Source organism: Fringilla coelebs, assembly GCF_963513975.1.
Source record: "Fringilla coelebs genome assembly, chromosome: 17".
NCBI lineage: Eukaryota > Metazoa > Chordata > Aves > Passeriformes > Fringillidae > Fringilla > Fringilla coelebs.
Window position 1 is genome coordinate 11,148,077 of NC_140043.1, and position 23,001 is coordinate 11,171,077.

The window sequence follows — 23,001 nt, forward strand, 5'->3', positions numbered from 1 at the left end:
GATGGATGGGATGATGTTGGATGGGATGGGATGATGATGGATGGGATGATGATGGATACCTCCACTGGCAGTGGATTTTCACAGGTGACACACAGGTAACAGCAATGATGTGTTACAATAGCAAAAACAAAATAACGCCTCAGAAATGGCACAGGTTTCCTGATGCCATCAGACCCCGGCCAGTATTGATCTCTGAGTGTCTGAAGTGTCTCTGGGTCACTGCTGGGAGAAGCTCCTGGAATCCAGGATCAGGAGCTCCCAACCATTGGCACGGCCCAGCTTTGACAGCCCAGAGTGACCCGGGCGAGGCCGGGGCGGTGCTGAGAGCTGCATTTTAGCCGTGCCAAATTGAATCAAAGCACAACCCCAAGCAAAGCAGCTCTCTCATGAGCTGATGCCGTGATTGCTCCACCACACATTCGATTGCCTCATTAATGTCTGAATTAACTCCCCAACCCTGCGAGTTTCACAGCTGGTACAAAATCAATGCTCAAAGCGACGGCAAAGCGAACTCGTCCCTAACGAAATGTGACCGGGGCTGCCACCGTGCTATTGATTAAGAACGAGGGTTCCAGGGAGGAGATAATTACAAACTGCACAGTGCAGGATAAAAGAAAGCCATTTTGCTCCACAGAACCGTTCTGTGAATTCTTTCTTTACAAACTCCAGAGCTAAAGGCAAGCACGCACGTGAAATTAATTTTTCTTTCAGACCATCTCACTGAAGTTCGAATGGGGTTGCTGTGACAGTTCCTGCTCTGCAGCAAACCCACGAGCTGCCCAAGCCCCCTTCATTCCCAGGAGACATCAATGGTAATTAGGAACATAAATACCACCAGAGGCTGGCTGGATTTTGGTAATTAGGCGCAGGGTTTACCATGGGTACTGCTTTCAGGTGAGAATTATGAGGTTTTGCTCTAACATTTAGTCAGTCTCAGTTTCCCAGCCCACCTGGTGGCACATGCAGCAGTGGGGGAGAGCCTTTGTGCCCAGTTTGGGGAGCTTTGGGCTGCTGGGGAGCCTGGCCTGGGGCTGTGCCCACACACACAGAGCAGCGGGGAAGCAGGGCACAGTCGTGGTACCTGGGTGCGTCCTATGGCAACACTCTTCTTCTCCAGATCCAGCACCTGGAACAGCTCCTCAATAGCCTGTGGAGAAGGGACACATCATAGGACTGCTCAGGAAACACCCACACCCTGCTGGGAGCTGCTGAAATGGGGTGCAGAGACCCCCAGTCCTCATGGGCACCCAGTGGGGGTTCATCCAGCTCTGCCCTCCTTTCCTTTTTCCCTTGCCAAAGCCCAGTCCCAAGCCCCAGTGCAAGGACTTCCCTCCCCGAGGCTTTCAGCAGGATGGGGAGCAGAGATCTGCAGCTGCAGGCAAGATTTTCCTCCTTTTGCTGCCATCCCTGGTCTGGCAGAGCCTTGGTGCACGGGCAGGAGGTGACACAGGGGACAGTGCCTGTCCCAGCACCCTGGTGCTCCCCTCCTGCCCACCTCACCAACAGCTCATCCCATGGAGCCAAAAACAGGGGGAAGGGCTGAGTTCTCCCCTGAGCCCACAGCACAGCACAGAACTCAGGGAGGATTCGAGCAAATCATCCCAAGGAGAAGCCTGAACTCAATTACTCCAACATTTGGACCAGAACATGAACAACAGCAACAACACCAGCCACCATCCCCCGGGGCAGCCACGCTGTCTGGGTGGATGGGTGGTTTGAAAGCCCCAGGGCCACAGAAATTGTAACAAAAACCCTCTGCCAACACCCCACTGCACACAGCATCGTCTCATCTCCTCCCTGAAGGACAAACCCACAGAAGGAATATTCCACCACGGACCCAGGAGCAGCAGGATTGCACCCCTGGCCTCACCAGCAGCCGTGCAAGGAGGGGATGGAGCACACCAGGGAATGAGATACGGATCACTGAAACACTGTGCCAGGGTGAGGAAGCAGCAGAGCTGTGGCTGTGCCTGTTCTGGTGGCATTGCCAGGACCAGGACTGGTGCAGGGCTGTGCAGGACAGTCCCACCCCAGCTCTCGCTGCCCTGTCCCCTCACAGCTGAGCCTCTCTCCTGCTCCAGCAGCCAGGTTAATGCTGTGTCCTAGGAAGCATTTCCCAGCTGACAAACCCTGGTGGCAGCAAGCTCTGGGGAGGATGGGATTTTCCAAATCCCCTGCTTACACGCTGCTGACAAGGCACCCTCTGCCTCCGACAGCATTTCATAGCAATATTGACCTTTCCCAATTGTCAGACTTGTCTTATTAAATCCCGAGGTCTTAACTGCCTTTGCACATGCTGGCTGCAGTTTGCACAGCACAGCACGTGCCCAGCTTTAATTCAGCTCCTCTCAGCTCCTGGTGGCTCAGCCACAGCCTTATTCCAGGCATGGCTTTGCGCTGGTTTTGCTGCAAGTTTACTGGGAAACAAATAAAACTGGCACATGTCCAAATTCCCTCCTGAGCTCTTTTGGCTTTCAGCATCATGGGGTGAGGTGAGGTGAGGAGTCACCCCGGGCTGTAGGTGATGCCCAGTGCCCAGAAGATTCCGCAGTCCCTGCTCTCTTGGGTCCCTGGGAATGTTGCCTGCCTTGTTCTAAGCCCCAGGTTTTTGGGGAGCCAGAGAGAGGGGCTGGACCACAGCAATGCCCACATGCTCCCCTCAGCTCTGGCATCATCACAGCCCCACTGGGGGGTTCTCAGCCCGTGCCCCCCAGCCCAGCACACACCTTGCTCTCATCTGGCACCTCGTAGGCAGAGTTGTGCTTCTTCATCACCTCGGGAGCCAGCAGCTGGAAGCGCCTGCGGAACTGGGTGAGGAGCAGCCGGTCCGAATAGCCTGGGGGCACACGGGGAGGTTGGGGGCTGCACCACACCCAGGGCATGATCCGAACAGCCTGGGGGCACACGGTGGGGGCTGCACCACACCCAGGGCATGATCCGAACAGCCTGGGGGCACACGGGGCTGGGGGGGCTGCACCACACCCAGGGCATGACCCGAACAGCCCGGGGGCACACGGGGCTGGGGGGGCTGCACCACACCCAGGGCAGGGAGAGGGCACCGAGCTGAGTTTGAGGTGGTCAGGTGCCACCCTGGCACTTTGTGTGACACAGGACATGCCCCTCAGCCTCCTGCACAGCTCCCTGTCCCCATGGCACGGGCTGTGGCTGCGGTCAGTGCAGGTCCAGCCTGATGCTCCAGTGGAGCTGCAGCCACAGAGCTCAGGCATGACAGGGGCTCAGAACCCCTGGAAAAAGCAGGAATAAAACTGGAGGAGAATTTCTGAATGGGGAATTTCTGAAGGAAGGAGGATTCCTTGCCTGCTGGCGAGAAGCAGGTGATGAGCAAAGGCTGGAAGGGCCGAGCAGGGGCAGGGAGCTGCAGGTGGGACTGGCACGGGCCGGGCAGGGTCTGGACATACCAACACGGTGGAGGCGCAGGGCATCCAGGAGCTGGGTCCCCTCCAGCTGTGTCCTCAGGGCCACCACATCCAGCTGTGGGGCTGCATCTGGTGGTGCAGGGGGCCGAGGGACCGACCCTTCCCAGCCCATCCCTGGGAGGAGGCAGTGGACAAAGTGCAGCTGGGACCGCCGGAGGAGGTTGGTGAGGGCATCCTGCAGGAGGGCAGAGGGCAGTGGGGATGGAGGGGACAAAGGGTCAGCGAGTGCTGGCAGTAGGAAATGCTCCCTGTGCACCTGCAGGGTGTCTGGGCAGGTGGAGGGGTCAGCTCTGTGTTGGGAACAGCCTCAGTAAGAGGGTGAACACGGGTGGTGAGCAGGACCCTTCCTCCTGATGTGCCAGCTGTTCAGGTGATGGCCAGAAAATGTACCAGGAACATGAAAGATCATTGTGGTTGAGGGATGCTGGGGAGGGGGTGTGCCAGGGACAGGCAAGACCCCAAAACACGCTGGTCAGGGACTCAGCAGAGCCTGAGCCTCACCTCCTGAGAGAGTTTGACCACTTGGGTGTGAGAGCAGCAGGAGCCTGGCACATGCCCAGCACCCAGGGCTGGTTACTGTCTGAGCACTTAAGAGGATTAAAGCAGCGAGATCTGTGTGTGATCTTTGTGAGATCTGTGTGTAATCTGTGCATAAACTGTGTGTGATCTTTGTGAGATCTGTTTATAAACTGTGTATAATCTGTGTGAGATCTGTGTGTAATCTATGTGATCTGTGTGAGATCTGTGTGTAAATTGTGTGTGATCTGAGATCTGTGTGTAAACTGTGTGTAAACTGTGTGTAATCTTTGTGAGATCTGTGTGTGACCTGAGAGAGATCTGTGCACGATCTGTGTGTGTGATCTGTGTGTAATCTATGTAAACTGTGTGAGATCTGCGTGAGATCTGGGTGAGATCTATGTGAGATCTGCGCACCATCCGTGCCTGATCTCTCTGCCTGGGGAGCTCTCCCTGAGTGCCAGCAGCTCATCACCCACAGCCCCACTGGGGACGGGCAGGATCTCACTGCTGGGGGTGCGGGCACCCCGGTAAAGCACCGTACCCACGGCAGGATCCCCCCGCGGTGTCACCGCGCTGTGTGTCACAACCCGCCCGTCCCGCAGCCGCGGGGGCACTCACCGCCTGCAGCTTGATCTGGGCGCACACCGACCTCTTCCTCACGGCGGCGAAGCTGCTGGCGAAGGTCTTCCTCAGGCAGGCGTTGCGGTGCAGGGCGGCCTGGGAGCGCCCCTCCAGCCCGGCCAGGGCGCGGCAGCACAGCGGAGCGCTCGCCCGCGCCCGCACCAGCTCCCGCACCGCGGCTCTGCCGGACACACACACACCCCGGGTCGGCATCCCCGCTTCTTCCACAGGGATGCAACACCCAGGGCCCCAGATTCCCAACTGGTGCTGCTCTGAGGTGTGGAACAGGGTGATGGGGCACCCCCACCCTCTCCATCCTCCCCGGTCCGAGCCTGGAGCTGTTCTCTGCTCTGTTAAATCTTCCCTGGGTTGAAGCCCGAACCAAATGAGCCAGCAGCATGCAAGCAGAAGGTTAAAATCCCCCTGTGTGCACAGACACCTGCAGCACTTCAGTTCCCTTTCAATTCCAATTTCGTTTGCAAGGCTGCTCAAAGCAGAGGGAAAACCTGGGCAGCTGCTGGGGAAGCCTCACAGCTCTGACTTGTGCTGCACCCCCACAGGCAGGGACACCTTCCACTAGTGCTCCAAGCCCTGTCCAGCCTGGCCTTGGACACTTCCAGAGGTGGAACAGGGCTTTACCACCCTCACAGCCAGGAAATTCTCCCCAGCATTCCCACCTCTGCAGTGGGAAACCATTCCCCCCGGTTCACACAAGGGATGCCCCACTCCACCCTCTGTCTCCAGAGCTGGGGCAGGTTTACACCTCAGGGCAGGAGCATCCCCAAGCCCCTCCCAGGGGCACTGTGGCACCTCCTGGCACTTACACTGTGGAGTTCTGCAGCACCTGGATGGCATTCTGGGCCGAGAGGTTGAACTTGGCCTTGCTGACCCAGCCCGTGAGGTCGTAGCGCACGGGGGCCGTGCCCAGCTGGTGGCAGATCTCGAAGTGCAGCGTCTGCTCACACCTGCGCAGGTGCCCCTCACCTGGGGCAGCGACAGCACCGCAGGACCAACCCAGAGAAAAAACCCAGTGAGGGGTCAAATCACCCACACCTCCCCAAATCCCAAAGGCAGCGATGCCAGAGGCTGGGCAGCCGCGCTGAGCCCAACTCACCGTCCTGCTGGGGTGCCTTGGAGGCGAAGTAGGAGCAGAGGCGCTCGTAGGCGGTGCCATCCCCAGAGCCTGGCACCAGCACCTCCTCATCCAGGATCCACAGCAGCCCCCGGCGAGCGGCCCCGGCGCTGCCCGGCAGCACCTGCGGCTGCCGAGGGACACGGGGGCTCTGGGCGCCACCACAGCCTGCCCTGCTCCCCCTCCCTGCTCCCCCAGCCCAGAGCAGACCCTCCCCAACCTGACCCAGCTCTGCACATCACCCTCAGCAGTGTCCCAGAGGAGCCCGTCACCCCGGGCTGGAAGGGGAGATGGAGCGCAGAGCTCGGTCAGGGAGGGTGTTTGTGTTTTAAAAAGCCAAAAAAGTCCTGGTGGATGCTGTGTCCCCCCCTCTCCCTGCTCTGGGGTGTCCCCACTCTGCCTCTGGAGCCCTCACTGCAGGATGCAGAGGGGACAGGGTACCTGGGAGCAGCTCAGGTCGATGATGGACAGCGTGGCCAGCGGAGAGCGCTCTGGAAGATCAAAAGACACCTGAACATTTTCCTGGAAAACATCATTTAAAAGCTTGTTTCAGTCAAAAGGCACCTCGACATTTTCCTGGAAAACATCATTTAAAAGCTTGTTTCAGTCATGGGATGGCATCTGGAAGTCTTCGCCACCAGGGAAGGGCACACCTATCCTTACTCAATGATGTCTGTGTTAAACCATGGGAATTCAGCTCTTTTTCCCAGGGCTGGAGGCATTATGGTAACTCCTTCAAGCCTATAATAAGTTCATCTCTGCCTGTGGGTTTCTCAGCAGCTTATTTCTGCAATAATTTATCATTCTCCTTTCTATTCTCTATTATTCATCACCTGAGGAAAAAGTCAGCTGTGCCAGCAGAAGGCACAAAGTCTCCTGAGCTGGAGCAAGCATATAATAGAATTCCAAAATGGTTTGGGTTTGGGAAAAAATCATCTCATTCCAACCCCCCTGCCATGGCAGCTTCCACAAAGATCCCAAGAGAGCAGAAATAGCCAAGAGGATTCAGAACTGAGGCAAGGGATGGAGAGAGAGACTCCTGCTCCCTGCAGAGCTCCCCCAGCCCTGCTGCAGCCCTCCCAGCAAAGCCCCTGAGTCATTCACTCACACCACGGTGGGACCCCTGGGCACAAAGGCACTCCAGCTGCTGGGAGCTGCTGCCAAGCCCTGCTCCTCACCTCTCTGTACCTCTCCATCTCCCACAGGAAGGTTTTCTCATAGAAGAGCCCCTGCAGCCTCTCCTGGATGTAGTTGTGGCACAGCTCCTCGAAGGTGGCCGCGCGCTCGCTCCGCTGCTGCCGCGGGCTCTGGAAGCCAGGGCTGTCCACCACGGCGATGGAGGCCATGGAGAGGTGCTGGGAGGAGAAGGACCTGGGGAGAGCCACAGACACCACCAGGATTTACCCACAAAGGCAGCAGAGCGGTGCCAGCTGGGCCCTCACAGTGCCACAGGACACTGCAGTCCTGAGTGTCAGCGCTGTAGCCACAGCTCTCTTCACAGACAGCTGCAGGCACAGCTTCCCAAAGATTTTTTCTGGAGGAGCACAGAGAGAAGAAAAAAAACCCCAATTCTTATCTCTGTTCTCTGCTCCTATTATTTTTACACATGTGAAATGTGTTAAGAAAGTTATTTACCCAAAATAATTCAATTAATTAAACACCAGGGAAAGTTGTTTTGTTTCCTTAGCCAATTGAGTCAAAGCTGTACCTGAGTGTCTGGAGACAGTCATGAGATTCTCTTTAGTATGTGTTTTTAGTATAGTATAGTAATAGTATAGTAATAGTATAGTAATAGTATAGTAATAGTATAGTAATAGTATAGTAATAGTATAGTAATAGTATAGTAATAGTATAGTAATCGTTTTTTTGAGCTAGGTCTTATAAGCTTTTGGAGGTCTATAACACATTCAAGATAGCTCAGCTACCTTTGGAGGCATAAAAATCAGCAGGATGGCTTCTGCTGTAGTGTTGGAAACAAAAAGGTTCAATAAAAGGCAAAATAATAAACAGAGAAAAACCGAGCCAGGTGCAGGAGGTCCTTGCTCTTGGTAAAACACCTCACAAAAGCGATTAGTTTCTTTGTTCACTTCTTTTTCCAGTAAGTTGCTCAGGTGTGACTTTCTGGCTCTTGTCTAATTAGCTATTTTTAAGTTTGAGGTGAAGCCCCCATGGCCTATCAGGTGGCTTTTTCCCCTAATCGAGGAGGGAAACTTCTGGGCTTCTTTCCTTTTCGAGGGGACAAAGGATAGTTTTGTACTCTGTCAACAAGGGGCACACTCCTATATGGTATCTCTTTAGTATAATTATAATATTAATATAACATAGCAAAGTTTTAATAAAGCAATTGCTCAGCCTTCTGAATCAAGAGTCAAATGCCAGCCATTCCCTGCACCGGGGGCTCCCTCCATTCTACAACGCCAGCGCCACTCCCAGAGAAGGATTTTCACAAGGCTGCCTGTTTTTCCAGCAGGAATCAGCCACCATGCTCCTGGAGAAGGGGCTGCCACCCCCACCCCCAGCAGCTCTTTGGTACCTGTTGATGAGCGAGACCACAGCAGCAAAGAGCTCCTCGTAGAGCCCCGAGGCCATTCCCTCCACACACTCCACTCCCGTCATCTTCGGCCCTGGCACGGTGAAGGGAAGAGCAGGAAACACATTTATTTCCAGCCCAGTTCAGAGCTGAGCTGGGATTCCCTGGGATTCCCTGGATTGTGGTGCAGGAGAACCCACACAGCACATCCCCTGGCCGGCCTTCAGCTCTCATGGATTTAAGGGATGCTATTGCCATGTCCAAGGTCCCCTCCTCAGGTTCTTGCTTTTATCAGGATAACTTGCAGGGCCCACCTGGAATTCTGCTGCTCTCATGGAATCATCAAGGTTGGAAAAGACCTCTGAGATCATCAAGTCCAACCTTTAAGGAGCGTGGGAAGGCTGACCTGAAATCCAGGCAGTATCTCACCCTCCCACCTCACACATGCTGGATCTGCCTCCATGAATCAGAGCCATACCATAATTTAAGGTTTCTGGTGGCTCAGCAGCACAATCCCTGATCCAGATCTCCTTGCAGGACACAGGTGCTTGGACAACACCAGCTCATTTGTGGAGTTTGGGGATTTCCCCCGTTTTTGTAGGCAGAGCTCTCACAGCATTTAAGCCACATCACTTATCTGAATTCATCTCATTTCACCTGTCCCTAAGGAGGAGCAGGCAGGGGCAGCTGGAGAGCTGAGGGCAGTGATGTGACACAGCACAGTTGATGATTTTATTAATTTAAAAACCTACCCAGGCCTCTCAGCCTGAGAAAAACAGGACCATTTTCTTCACCATTCCCTCTCTCCCAGAAACAAAGGGGAAAGGTGATATGGGAAACATATGTATATGTATATAATATATATATATGAAAATTCAGAATTTTGGAAGCATATAATGGATTCTATAAAATATATATTATTATATATGCTATATATCATATATATGTAATATATATATAGAGAGAGAGAAAAATATATATAATATATATATATATATAGCTTATTTAACAAATATGCAAATTGCAGAACACCGTTTGTAACAGGAATGTAACTTGCTAGGTAGGGACAACTTGTAAAAGAACACAGAAGAATTTAGTTGCCAGGTAAAGGCCATAAAGGTAACTCGGTAAAGCAAGATTCAGGCACTGTTGAAACCCATAAAGCAGAACCTTTCACTGAAGGAGCCAGCAAGAACCAGGCTCTTGGTTTGGGCCTGAGAGAAAGCCAAACCCCCAGAAGAAAAGGTCAAGCAGGAAGATGATGTTATTTCATCAAAAACACCCACCCAGGACCACCAGGAGGTGTGGCACCACCAAGAACTCTGGGTGGTGAATGGGCAGGCAGGGCTCAATGTGTATTTAAACCTGAAACCCGTCTCACCTGACTCAGAAATTTTGGTGGAAAATCCCCCCGTGCGCCCCAGCTGGAATAAACCACACCCGCTCTACAGTTTTAAATTGCAAACTCCTAACTCCGCAAACCCAAGGGATGGGGTGTGCCGGTACCTGGCGGGCTCTCCTCTGCCTGGGGCCGGCCCCGAGCTGTCACCTGCGCCAGGATGTGCCTCAGGTGATGCTTGAAGACGGCGCTGCCGAGCTCCTCCACGTCGCAGCCCAGCACCTCGGCAGCGCGGCTGGCGCTCTCGAACCTCAGGAACTGCTTCCTGCCGACTGCGGAGGGGCGCGGGGGGCTCAGCATCGCCAAAAGGCTCCCTCGCGCACCCCCAAAATCAAAACGGCCCCAAGAGAACCCGGCGAACCGCAAGGCATCGGAGTTTCGGCAGAGCAAAGCAGCAGATGTGCTGGTGGGAGCTGATGGGATTAGGAAGCAATCCCTGGAAATCCGGGATCGCCTTTCAGGGTCCCAGCGGTGTTTGCTGTCCCCACAGGCGGGAGCAGCAGTTCCTCCCCTCGAGCAGGCACGGCTCACAGCCGGTGATAACGATTCCAGCTTAATGATTTAAATCAATAGGGAAGTAATCTGCAGGATTAATCCTTTCATAAATCCAGTGCAGAAAGGTGCTGTGGAGGCAGCCGGGCAGCACAGCTCAGAAACAGGGGGGGATGAGCAAAAAAAGGAGAAGCCAAAATCACCCAGAGACCTCAGGGTGGCACTTTTGGGGGCTGGGTGAGGAGCTGGGGGGGCTCACAGCTAAAATGGGCCCTTAAAACACAGCGGGTGGCTGGGGGTAGGGAGAGGGTGTGGGATGGAGAGGGAGAGGTGGCCACACCCTGGGAAGCTCCATGGGGGACCCACTCCTGGCTGAGGGGATGCACAAAGCTGGGCTGGAGGGCTGGGGGTGCTTCACAGCACACCCATGAGTCAAGCCCCTTCTCCCTGCCCCTTTGATCCTTCCCCAGCATTTTCTGCGCTGACTGAAGGACTCCAACATCAAGGGCTGTGCTGGAGCAGGCAGGGGAATTGCCTCAACACTCCAGGCTTTGATTTATTCTGTTTCCACTTGTTCTTGTCTGAGCTGGCTGGACGGATGCTGATTCCTGTCATGCACAAAAGCTCTGCCTGCCAGGGAGTTGGAAGGGCTGGAGGGATGCACAGACCTGGCTGGGATCACACACTGCCCACTCCAGCACCCCACACTGCCCATTCCAGCACCCCACTCTGCTCCAGCATCCCACACTGCCCATTCCAGCATCCCACACTGCCCATTCCAGCACCCCTTGGGACAAACAAGAGGGTCCACTCAGCCCTGGCAGCCCCAGGAACCATTTTAGCCTCCATGAACTATAACCAGCAGCTCCACATGGCTCTCCTGAGTGTGATGGGACCATGGAAAACTCACTGACTTTAACGCCTGAAGGGAATTACTTTGGCCCAGGTGATATTTAAGAGAAGCAGAAGGAAAACACAGGGTCAGCACTCACGGGGACAGCCCCAGCCCATTCCCAAACTGCTCAATGCCCAATTTCCTGGGTTCCCAGGACATGATGCCACAGGAGTGGGTCTGTGCAGGACCCTCTGGGCCACAGCAGCTCAAGCACTCACCCTGGGCTATTGCTGGTGGTCTCACTGACCCCAAAATTCCCTCCTGGCTGTCTGGGTGCTCCTGTCCCTCCTGCTGCCCCTGACCTCTGCGGGGTTTGGGGCAGCTCAGTGTCCCATATTTGTCCCCTGTCCTGTGTTCCAGCCCTCCTGCCCTGTGGTTTTCCTCCATCCAAAGGAGGCTGGATTTGCAGCAGCCTGGCTGTGCCAGGGGCTTTGGAGTGACTCCTGACACAGCTGTGGCAGCACCAGGAGGGCTGGAATGGCAGCCAGCTCCATTACAGGTGCGTGCTGGGAAGCCCACAGGGAGCTGGGAGCCACAGAGCTTTATTCTGATATTCTGATATCCTGATATTCTGATATTCTGATGTCAGGCAGCAAAAGGACAGCGTGAGAGCGAGCTGAACGCCGCCCCCGCTGCGCCCCAAACCTCCCTTCTGCTTACAGGGACAGCAAATAAATTAAACCAGGGGATTTTCTGCGGCCCACAAAGGGACTGGAGCACTCAGGTGAATGGTGCCTGGGGTGCCCTGCTGGCCTCCAGCTGCCAGGCTGCTTTCCTAATAAAAGAGCTGCTCGAATGCGTTTCAAAGGCAGCGGGAAGGGCTGATGCTGGGGCAGAGCAGAGGGAGCTTTTGAAATTCAGCCTTTTCTTCTCAGCGTTTTTGTAGCTGCAAATGCATTTTCCACCCCCAGCCAGGGAGAGGTGGTGCTGTTCCCTCCTGGTTTATTCCTGCACAAACCGAAAGGGTGAGCAGAGAAGGGAAAAAGGCGCCTTTAGCCCACACTGGGTTTAACGCGCGCTGGGGCAGGGGATGGGGATGGAGGAGGCGCCTGGCTGAGCTCCTGAATGCCCTGGAAAAGCAGTGCCGAGGCTCCCTTCGGCGAGATTTCAAGGAGGGGATTTGGAATACACAACATCAAAGGGCATGAAAGGGGAAGGGAAGAGATGGCTATCGGGAGACAGGTTTAACCACATTAAAAGAGTCGTCGCCCCCACTGAGACTTTTGCTCCACCCGGCTTTGATCCATTTTTTATCCATATTTCCTTTCATTTCTCCCCTTTTGTTGACACACAGTGGGGGAATCAATACCAGAGTGAGCGACACTGAGACATGATCTGCTTGTTAATCCCACACCAGAGAGTGCTCAGAGCTGCAGCCCTGCCTGGGTCTGCTACTCCCATTCCTGCTCCTGCTCAGAGGATGGAGCAGCATTTGTTGGGTACAGCATTCCATTCCCTCCCAGCCCAGTCTGCAGAGGGCTGAGGACAGAATGTGCAGGAAGCAAAGCAAAGCAAAGCTCCCCATGGCCACCCCTCCACCTGCCACTGAGCTGGGCCCTCCCTAAATGAGACAAGTCTCCAAAAATCTGCTCTCTTGGAAACCCACAGGGCTGAAAGACTTTCAAATTTTTTTGGCCGAGAGCCTTCTGACACTCATCAGCCTGAGAGCACAGGGTCATGGATAAAAGCTGGAAGAGATTAAGGTAGATGGAGATGAGGAAAGAGAACACCAGAAAGAAGGAGAAAAGGGAACTCGCTGTAAGTCATGACAGCATCTATCCTTTTAAAATAATTAATAAATGATTAATGGCATAAATTACCATAAGATGTGTTATGACATGTTGCAGAGACATTTATAAATGTCTGTGCCTTAGTTTATGGCAGCCTTTATGCAGCCCTCATAAATTGAAGTGTGTAAATCAATGTGGCTGCCTCTGAAATGGGTTAGAGCACGTCCTAAAATCATTTGTAAGGGATAAGGCAATTTCTGCCCGTCTGTATTAACAAAGTCTCTATAAATACAATCTTCATCCAGACTCAGCCTATTATAACTCAGTTACTGTGGTAGACACTCAAGAGATGATGAAATTAGTGCTCCCTGAAGCTGTCCCTTCATGGTGTCATTGGGGACAACGTGCCAACAAAGGAGTCACCCACCCCAGTCCTTCCCAAGGAGCTGGCATGAGGCGACACCCTGTCACCATCACATTTTCTGAAAAATCCTATTTGCCCAGGATTCTTCTCCTGGGAAGCTGAGAAGCCTCAGAGAAAAAGGAAAACAATATCATCTCATTTGCTTCTCCGGTGTTTTGCTGCTTTGGAATGTGGCTGGAGATTGTTTATCCAACATGTGAATTGGTTTGACTTAATGACCAATCACAGGCTCTGTAAGACTCTGGAGAGAGAGTCACGAGACTCATTATTATCTTTTAGCCTTCTGTCTGTATCCTTTCTCTATTCCTTAGTATAATTTTAGTATAGCATTATTTTATATAATAACATAAAATAATAAATTACCCTTCTAAGAACATGGAGTCAGATCCGTGACTTCCCCCTTCATCTGGGCACCCAGAAAACACCACAACACCCGGCAGCCCCCACCCTGCCCACGTGTGGCAAGGCCAGAGCTGCTCCAGATGGAGAGAAGACTCCAGCATCCCCCCTCTCCCACCACGCAGGAGGAGCAAGGAAGAACTCGGAGCCACCACAAACGGAGCAGCCTTGGGATGAGCTGCACACCCCACGCACTGATCCCTGCCAGGACACGCTTTCCCCCCTCTCAAGCACAGACACAAGGGGTGAGGGAGGCAGAGGCAGGGCTGCCCTCACCTTTGCAGGCTCCAGCAGCTCCCAGGTGGTAGATCCCAGCCAGGATGCGCCACACGGCCGCCTGCTCCTCCGCGGTGATGCCCAGCGTGCCCATGGCAGCCCGGAGCTGGGAGAAGGCCACCAAGGCTCTCTGCTTGTCCTCAGGCTGCAGGGGGACAGAGCCAGGGGTGTCACTGCCTCTGCTGGGCACCGTGCCCGGCAGAAGGGAGAGGGAAACCGTCAGGACAGCGAGGGAACTGCAGAAAATTTGGAGCGAGTGGTGAAGCCACCGGCAGGTGTCACAGACAGATTTTCTGAAAAATCCCTTTGCCAGGATCTTTTCTCCTGAGAAGCTTCAGCTTCTCCATGTTTTGCTACTTTGGAATGTGATTTGGAGAACTGTTTACCCAGCGTGGGAATTGTTTCTACTTGATGACCAATCAGAGCCAGCTGTGTCCGGACTCTGATCAGTCACCAGATTTTATTATTAATTCCTTTTTCTTTGCTAGCCTTCTGATGCCTCCTTTCCCTTTCTTTAGTATAGTTATGATATGATAATGATATGATTAATAGGATAGGATAGGATAGGATAGGATAGGATAGGATAGGATAGGATAGAATAGAATAGAATAGAATAGAATAGAATAGAATAGAATAGAATAGAATAGAATAGAATAGAATAGAATAGAATAGAATAGAATAGAGAATAGAAAATAGAATAGAGAATAGAAATCAGCCTTCTGAAACATGGAGTCAAGATTCTCATCTCTTCCCTCATCCTGGGGGCCCTCAAGCACCACCACAAGCAGGTCCCTCAGGTGCCTGGTGTTAGGAGCAAGCTGGGTGCATCCCCTTGTCACACAAGGACATGAAATTCCCACTTCCTGAGTGTCTGCAGAGCAGCAGCTGGAGGTGGATGTTTTGTGTCATGGAATCACCCAAACCCCGTGGTTTGGGTTGGAAGGGACCTTAAAGCTCATCTCCTTCCCAGCCACGGCAGGGACACCTTCCAGAGCCCAGCCCTGTCCCCTCACCCCTCACCAAACACTCCTGGCCACCAGCAGGACCTGACCTGCCCCCTCCCACCACGGACACCCCCTGCACCCCCTGAGCTGGGGCTGCTCCCACCTCGGCAGGGACCAGGGCAAACTCTGGGCTGGCAAATCCCCAGGAAACAGAGCTGTGAGAGGAGGGTAAAACCCCATCTCTGAACCCACGTCTGCTGCATCAGCAGGGTGAGGAGCTTGCTGTGCCCTCCCAGGAGCTGCTGCTCCAGCAGTCAGTTCCTTTGGCTGCCAAAGCGGAGCAGGAGCTCCCTAATGAAGATGGAATATTGGATTCATCAGTAGATGATGTAACTGCAAATTGCTGCGATTCATCCCAGCACTTTTGGCTCGTGGACAATCTGCTGGGGCTCTGCAGACAGCTCAGACTAATGAGGGGCTGGAGGTGGGAGTCAGCTGTGGAGCTTTAACCCCTAAAATTCACATTCTGGGCTGCCCAAAGGATGCTCTCACCCCTGGAAGTTTCTGCTGCAGGGGAGCATCAGGGGTAGGTGACCCTGGAGCAGCAGGATCTGCTCCCAAGGTGCTGTGGCATCCCGGGGAGGGCAGCCCCAGTCCCAGTGCTGGGGGGGCTGTTTGGGCAGACCCTTCCTCACATCCCAACACCCCCTCCCTCCCCTCCAGGCTCCCAGTACAGTGCCATCCTCATGAGTCTCCCAGAAACCAGGGAATCCAACTCATCCTCCAGCTGCTGGTGACCAAGGGGATGCCCTGCACCATCCCACCTCAGCATTTCCCTCTCCCTACCTTGGTGAAGGGCTTGATCCCAAAGGAATTGCTCTCAGCCACCTGGTGCAGGTGCAGCATCGTCCTGGGAGTAGTCACAAAAAATGGGAGTCAAGCTTTGCCTTGCCTGCCCTCAACACCCCCAGCCACCATCTGAGGGACCTGGGTGGGACAGGCCACCACAGCACTGCCCCACGCAGGGACATCAGCTGGAGCCTTCTCCAGAAGTGAGAGGGAAAGGGATCTCTGTGTCATTTATCACCCCCATTTCAGCTCTAGTGGAGGGGCACCAGGAAATGCCCTCATTTCACAGAAAATCTCTCCACGTGCAGAAAGATCCCCCAATCTCTTATCAGGGAGTCCCAAAACCCCATTGATGGAGGGAATTTGGGTGTAAAGGATGGGGAATCCCTGGGCAGCTGTCACACCCACCTCTCTGCCACATCCAGCCCTGCCAGCAGCAGTGGGAAGATGTTGAAGCTGCTCTCTCCTTCGGGCTGCTGGGCAACACGGACCCTCTCCAGCAGCAAGGTCTGGGGAGGGAAAAGGGGACAGGGACATGGGGAGGTGCTGCCATGGAGGGGCTGGATTTCCCCTGGCAGGGACTCAGCTGGGTTTGGGGGCTGCTCCTCCCAGCCAGGGCTGTGCAAGCAAGAGCTGAATCACGATCCAGGCATCAACACCCACAGTCCCTCTGAGCTCCCAGAGGTCTGGGCAGTGCCATGGCCCCAGCAAAGATGCTGCAGCATTGGGATAAGTCATTGCCTGAGCTCCAGACAAGCCCAGCTCATCTCCAGCCCTTGCCAAAGGTGTTCAGTGCCAGCCCTGGAGGCAGCAGTGAGTCTGCAGAGCTGGGGGTCCCTCCCCAGACTGTCCCACGGACGTGCCAGGGTGGTTCTGGTGGTTCTGATGGGGACATTCCTGCACAAGGACAGCTCCCCATGGGTGCCCAGGGCAGAGCAGGGCCAGCAGTGGGAAGCCCTGGTGCTCCCCAGGAGCAGACAGGGCTCCAGCCCCCTCCTCCCTCAGACAAGGCCCAGGGGCACGGGCAGCTCTGATTAAAGAGCCTTTGATAAGAGCCCTGACGGTGATAAAAGCCCTCTGAGGCTCAGCTCCAGGCGGCCGTGAGGTGCTGCTAATGAAACGCTGAATTATACATTTCCTCATCAACATTTCATCCCAGCACTGCCCCGAGCCCCCTGCCAGGGACAGGGACAGGCTGGGGGACTCTGCCACACTGCTGACAGAGCTTCTGCTCTTTTGGGGCCATTTGGGCACCTCTGGTTAGCAGGGCAGGGAGCAGGGCATCGCTCCTCATGCCCAGCCTGGCTGGGAAGTGCAGCTCAGGGGGGGCTCATCCCCACCCAAGGACCCCCATTTTCAGCCAGAGCCCTCCCATCTCAGCAGGTGACAGGTACCTGGAGGTGAGCAGCAGTGACCTGGCCAGTGGCACTGAAATCCAGCGACAGGACCATGGAGAAGCGCGTGGAGCTGCTGCTGTGCCTGGTGGTCACCGACCCAAAGGCTCCCAGCACTGTGAACATGGCCTGGATCTTCTCCACTGCAAAACCACCAGCAGAGCCCCCTGAGCCCCCCTGCAGCTCTGGAGGAGGTGTCTCCTCCTGCCTCACCTCTGCTGCTCCTCGGGGGTCTGTCCCAGCCCTGGGGAACTGCTCGGACATGGGGGCAGCATCTCACACCGGGGGTCCACTGACAGGAAGGGGACGTGCCAGCCTGTCCAGCCTGCCCCAGGCCATCCCTCAGCCCTTTGCAAGAGCACGGTGTACCCGAGAGAGCTGCGAAATCCAGCCCTGCCCTCTGAAGGCGCTGCCTGCCGAGCAGCGTCTCCGGTAACCCGAGCAGGTGTGAAAGCGCTGCCCCGAGCGCCTGAGTCACTCGAGTGATTCCCTCCCGCTGCTGCTGGTCCAAGCAGCAAATCTGCTGAGTCTGCCAGGGGGACAGTGGCACTCGAGGCCACACCAGCTGCTTAGGGGGCACAAACCCAGCTTTTTGCGTGGCTGTGTGCCCCCAGCCTGCACGGGCTTTGCGTGCTGCCTCTGCCCAGCACCGAGCACCCAGTGCCACCCCTGCCTGTACCTGAGAGCCTGCCCATACCTGAGCCCCTGCCCTGCCCACACCTGGCACCCTGCCCATACCTGACACCCTGCCATCCAGGCTGCCCGCCGTGCCCACCAGGTACTCCAGGGCTCTCTGGCAGCACCAGGTCCTGCCAGCCCCGCTGTGCCCCAGGGGGACGATGGCCTGGTCCTGGCGCTGCAGCAGCAGGTTCCTGTAGGCTCTGTGTGCCAGTGAGCAGATGTGTGGGGGGAGGTTGTCCCGCCTCCCCCTGGGAACCTGCGGGCAGGGAGAGGGTGACAGAGCACATCCCAAACAGGCTTCTCATGGAGGAGATCCTGAAGGTGTTCGCCCTCAGGGTGATGGTTTCTCCCCAGGGTGGAGTCTGAGTCTTCAGAGCTCCCCCAGCCCCAAGACCAAGCACCCCCAGAACATTCCTGGCCATCAGTATCTCCAGAGCATCCCCCTCCCAAAACATCCCTGGTCCCGAGTGTTCCCAGAGCATCCCGGGTCCCAAACGTCCCCAGAGCATCCCCAGTCCCAAATGTCTCCAGAGGATTCCCAGTCCCAAATGTCCCCAGAGCATCCCCAGTCCCAAATGTCCCCAGAGCATCCCCAGTCCCAAACGTCCCCAGAGCATCCCCAGTCCCAAATGTTCCCAGAGCATCCCCGGTCCCCAGTGTCCCAGAGCAACCATAGTCCTGAATGTCCCCAGAGCATCCCCAGTCCCAAATGTCCCCAGAGCATCCCCGGTCCCCAGTGTCCCAGAGCAACCATAGTCCTGAATGTCCCCAGAGCATCCCCGCTCCCGACTGTCCCCGCACTGTGACAGTCCCACGGTGCCACCTGCCGGCCCCGCCGCGCCCGGCGCCCTCCGCCACTGTCCCCAGGAGGGTTGGTGGCCGCTTCCCACGGGGGATCCCGCTGCCCTCGGTCCCTTCTCTCACCTTCCCGGCGCCGTCGGCGGGCGCGGGGCGGGTGGCGATGGCCACCAGGCTGGGCCCCGCGTAGGTGCAGGGCAGGCGGGCTCGGAAGCGCTGCCGCAGCGTGTTCATGACACTGCACTCGTTGAGGCTGATGAGGGCGGCCAAATCCTCGGCCTGGTCCAGGCTGGGGGGGTTGGTCTGCGGGAAGAGAGGCAGAGACCCCTCGAGCGATGCTGTCACGGCAGAGCCACACCCGCCGGCACCCCGACACCTCGGGCACAGCCAGCCCGGGGCCATGGCTGGAGAAGCATCTCGGTGCCCTGGCACTGTCCCTGCATGGCCAGCCCGGGGACGGGGCTCACCCTCTGCACGCTGTCCTCGTCCACCTCGGTGACGGTGCCATCCTCGTCCCGGCGCACCCTCACCCTCCCCGCCGGCAGCTCCGGTGTCCCCACGTCTGGTTTCAGCTGTGTGGCTGGAGGAGAGGCTGGTGAGTGTCCCTGGGGTGAGGCAGCCCGGGCAGAGCTGGCCCCGGGGCCAAACCCAACCCAGACCCCCGTCAGAACCCAGGAAATCCCTCTGGCTGCCCTGGAGGACTCGAGCCCCTGCCCGGGGGGCTCAGAGACCTTGGCACAGAGCCCAAGACCCCCGTGCCTCTGATTTAGCCCTTGGAAAAAACAATTGCCAACCTTTATATGAAGAATTACAAGTCAAAAGAGTTTAAATAGAATAATAGTTTGTCACGAGGTGAAAAATAGATTTTTGAGGTTTTTAGAATGGGAGCTTGGGGTGCCAAGATGGAGGAATTTGGGTGTGCCTTGTCCTTTTCCCTTCTCCTTCCTAGCCTCCATCTTCTGGGTGATGGTGGCACTTTTAGACTGGTTTAGAGTAGAAGCTCACTGTCTAACACAGCTGAGAGGGATTGGAAAGATATTGTAAATAATGTACATGTTGTTTTTAGCATAAAGAGATAACACCACCTCAGAGGTGGGCAGTGTGCCTCAACCCAACCTACTGGACAGACCCCAGCAGGTCAGAGAAAGAATTTTATAGATAACAGAAAAAAATAAACAACCTTGAGAACAAGAACAAAAGAATCCTGACTCCTTCTTCGACAGCCAGGCTGGGAAAAAAAAGCTTGTGCATATCTCAGAGTCACTCTGAGCAGCAGAGATTCTGAGACCGGGGCACAGCACCCGGAGCCGGCTCTGCTCCCGACAGCCTCACCCAGGGCAGAGCAGGGAGAGTTACCGAGGGTGAACCCGTCCTGCTGGATCAGCCAGACCTTCTCTGCTTCGTACCAAACGTCCCTCGGAGCCTGGGGAGAGGAGAGAGGGGAATTGGGACAAGAGCAGGGGGAAAACTGAGCTGGACAAACTGCCTGTGCCCCACGGACAGAGACATTTCCACACTCCTGCCCATCCAGGCTTGGGGTTCCCTTCCCACCAGCCCCAGCCCAGGGGAAAGGGAGGAGCTGCATGAAACCAAGAACTGCTCCAGTGCCCCACAACCAGGACAACACCTCACACATTACCTGGTCCTTGTCCGTGCTCTCCCCTGGTGCCTCTTCATCCTGGTCCTTTTCCATGCTCGTGCTCATCCCTTGGCTCCTTCCCGATGTTTCTTCAGCCTGGTCCTTGTCTGTGCTCTTGCCAATCCCTTTGCTCTCTTTCAGCATCTCTTTACCCTTCCCCAGCTCTTCCTTCACCTTCCCAATGTCTTTTCCCACATCTGTGGACTTCTCTCGGGCTCCTCCCGGCTCCCCCTTGAGACCCTCTGACTTGTTTGTGGTTTTTTCAGGCTTTTTGATTTCCCTTGGCTCCTTCTTGCCACCTCCAACATCCTTCTTCATCTTCTCTGGCTCCTTCCTGGCTGACAACAACTCCCTCTGGGCTTTCACCTTGGCTGGGGGCTCCTCGTGCCTCAGGGGTGTCCCCTTCTCCTTCTTGGTGTTCTCAGGGATTGTCCCCTTCTCCTTCTTGGTGTTCTCAGGGATTGTCCCCTTCTCCTTCTTGGTGCTCTCAGGGGTTGTCCCCTTCTCCTTGGTGCTCTCAGGGATTGTCCCCTTCTCCTTGGTGCTCTCAGGGATTGTCCCCTTCTCCTTCTTGATGCTCTCAGGAACTGTCCCCTTCTCCTTGGTGCTCTCAGGTATTGTCCCCTTCTCCTTCTTGGTGCTCTCAGGGACTGTCCCCTTCTCCTTCTTGGTGCTCTCAGGGATTGTCCCCTTCTCCTTCTTGGTGCTCTCAGGGATTGTCCCCTTGAGTGTGTCCCCTTCCTTCACTGGGACTTTGCTGCCACGCTGGGGGCCCTGGCTGGGTGCAGGGGCTGGAGTTGGGGGGCTGCTCCCCAGGAGGGAGTCCCTGGGGCTCTTCCTGGGCCACGATAGCTTTCCCACCTTGGGAGCCCCTGGGTGAGGGGTCTCTGCAGGTTTGGGAGTGGTGTCTGATGGTTTGGAAGAAGCCTCTGCTGTTTTGGGGGATCTCTCTGCTGGTTTTGAGGATGTCTCTGCTGGTTTGCAGGGGATTTCTGCTCTTTTTGGGGGTGTCTCCGCTGGTTTTGGGGCAGGTGCTGCTGTTTTGGGGGATATTTCTGCTTTTTTGGGGTGTGTCTCTGCTGCTTTGGGGGCAGGCGCTGCTGGGCCAGGTGCAGGGGCCGGGGTTTTGCTGGGGACAGCCCCCAACACAGGGGACAGCTCCTTATTTGGGGGGGAGGCTGTGACCCCCTTGCCCCCCTGCCCCTCTGCCTTCAGCCCGTTCCTCAGCGGCCCCTCGCTGGCCGCCCCTCCTCGGGTCTCTCCGTCCTTCCCCGTGGGCTGCCGAGCAAAGGAGAGGAGCCTGCTGTGACACCTGGGGACACCTGGGGACAGCCAGCTCCCCCGTGCTGGGAGTCCCTCGGTGCTCACCTCCTCCTTGGCGCCCGCCCTGCTCTCCTTCCTCCTCCGGGCTGCCTTGGCCTCCTGCTCGGTCTCCCGCACCAGCTGCTTGATGAAGCCCCCGGGGATGACCGACAGGAGCAGGGGGGGTGCAGAGGGGGGTGGCCCCCGGTCCTCGTCACGAATCTGGGGTTGGGAGCACAGGGGGGTCACAGGGCAGGCACAGGGACAGGAGCCAGCACAGCCCGTTAGTGGCAGCAGGGCTGAGCGCAGCATCCTGCCCAGGCTCCTGCTGAGGGTCAGGGATGCTGTGGGAGCAGAAGCACCAGGAGGAAAAGGCCAGAGGGAAGCGCCCAGGTGGGTGCAGCCCTCCTCCCCCAGCAGGAGCCCACGAGCGCTGCCAGCTCTGCTCTGTGCCAGCAGCCCTGGTGTGGCCACAGGAGGAACCATCCTGGCTGCAACCAGGCAAGAAGCAGCTCCAGCATCACCACAGCCACATGCAGCCCTGCAAGTCCCAGGGCAGAACCAGCCCCACTTCCCACAGCTTTTCCAGCAGCAGCACCAGCATCAAACCCTGCCAGGCAAAAATCCCTCAAACCAGAGCACTGAGGCCGTGATGGAGCCCAGAGCCAGGGGGACACAGCACGAGGCAGCTGTGGGGATGTGACCCCAGGGCTGCTGCAGTGACACCCCACAGCACTGAGCTCCCAGGCAGCCCGAGCACCACTCCCAACCAAAAACAGCACCAGTGCCAGCCAGGACTGAGACTTTCCTTCTGCTCCCAGAGCGCGAGGCGCGAGGAGATGGCCATGGTGGCGGCGAGGACGGCGGTGCTGTGCAGAGACACGTGGGGGCAGAGAGAGAGCAGAGAGTTAGCCAGGGGCTGCTGCTGGCCCCACAGCTGGGCCAGGCTGGCAGCACCCTGACCTTGCTGGTGAGAGGAGTGGTGGATTTGTCTTTACAAACAAGCTGTGGGTCTGCTGGGAGGTAAAACCAGCACTGGGAGGTAAAAGAAATAATGGGAAGGATTCCACTGATTGATGAATGGAAGAAGAGATTTGCCCTTACAAATAAACTTTAGGTATGCTGATATATGAAATTGGGCATTGAAAGATGAAAGAAACAATGGGGAGGAAAAACCATAATTCCATAAGAATTAAAAGTTAAAGGGAGAGTTATACATAAGAGGGGAATCTTCAGTATCAGGCATATCGGGGAGTCTGTGCCTTTCAAGTGCCTCAGCCAATGGGGAAAGAGAGAAGGGAAATGTGGCTGCGAAATTGGGATAAAAAGGAGGCTGTGTCCTCCAAAAATTGGAGAGATCCCAGGGGAATGCCCCATGGCCTCTCCCTTTATTCGAATAAAACCAGAAAGGACTCCTCTGTCTCCTTTTTGGACACAAACCTCCGGTGTTTGTGGATTAGTTTTCCTGACACCGGCCATTGCCCACCTGAGCTCGCAGCACCAACTGGGGCGTGACAGGGGACGGGGAGGCCACCAGCAG

The 23,001-nt window shown here is 55.9% G+C and overlaps 1 protein-coding gene across 2 annotated transcripts in view; it reads right to left on the bottom strand.

Annotated features, from left to right (window-relative positions):
* The window catches only part of MYO18B (myosin XVIIIB), a 57,413-nt gene that overhangs the window by 33,437 nt on the left and 975 nt on the right, over positions 1-23,001 (bottom strand). For both annotated transcript variants that reach the window (XM_084217601.1, XM_084217602.1), the window contains exons 2-22: positions 22,270-22,330; positions 21,528-21,683; positions 20,160-21,437; positions 19,877-19,943; positions 18,988-19,100; positions 18,647-18,823; positions 17,780-17,978; positions 17,042-17,184; positions 16,056-16,156; positions 15,645-15,708; positions 13,855-13,999; positions 9,746-9,910; positions 8,243-8,333; positions 6,888-7,080; positions 6,151-6,231; positions 5,692-5,839; positions 5,402-5,561; positions 4,575-4,758; positions 3,420-3,612; positions 2,727-2,836; positions 1,082-1,147 (exon numbers count right to left, since the gene is read on the bottom strand). In XM_084217601.1, coding sequence (XP_084073727.1) covers positions 1,082-1,147; positions 2,727-2,836; positions 3,420-3,612; positions 4,575-4,758; positions 5,402-5,561; positions 5,692-5,839; positions 6,151-6,231; positions 6,888-7,080; positions 8,243-8,333; positions 9,746-9,910; positions 13,855-13,999; positions 15,645-15,708; positions 16,056-16,156; positions 17,042-17,184; positions 17,780-17,978; positions 18,647-18,823; positions 18,988-19,100; positions 19,877-19,943; positions 20,160-21,437; positions 21,528-21,683; positions 22,270-22,308 — 3,873 coding nt within the window. In that variant the 5' untranslated portion in view covers positions 22,309-22,330. The remainder of the gene's footprint in view (positions 1-1,081; positions 1,148-2,726; positions 2,837-3,419; positions 3,613-4,574; positions 4,759-5,401; positions 5,562-5,691; positions 5,840-6,150; positions 6,232-6,887; positions 7,081-8,242; positions 8,334-9,745; positions 9,911-13,854; positions 14,000-15,644; positions 15,709-16,055; positions 16,157-17,041; positions 17,185-17,779; positions 17,979-18,646; positions 18,824-18,987; positions 19,101-19,876; positions 19,944-20,159; positions 21,438-21,527; positions 21,684-22,269; positions 22,331-23,001) is intronic.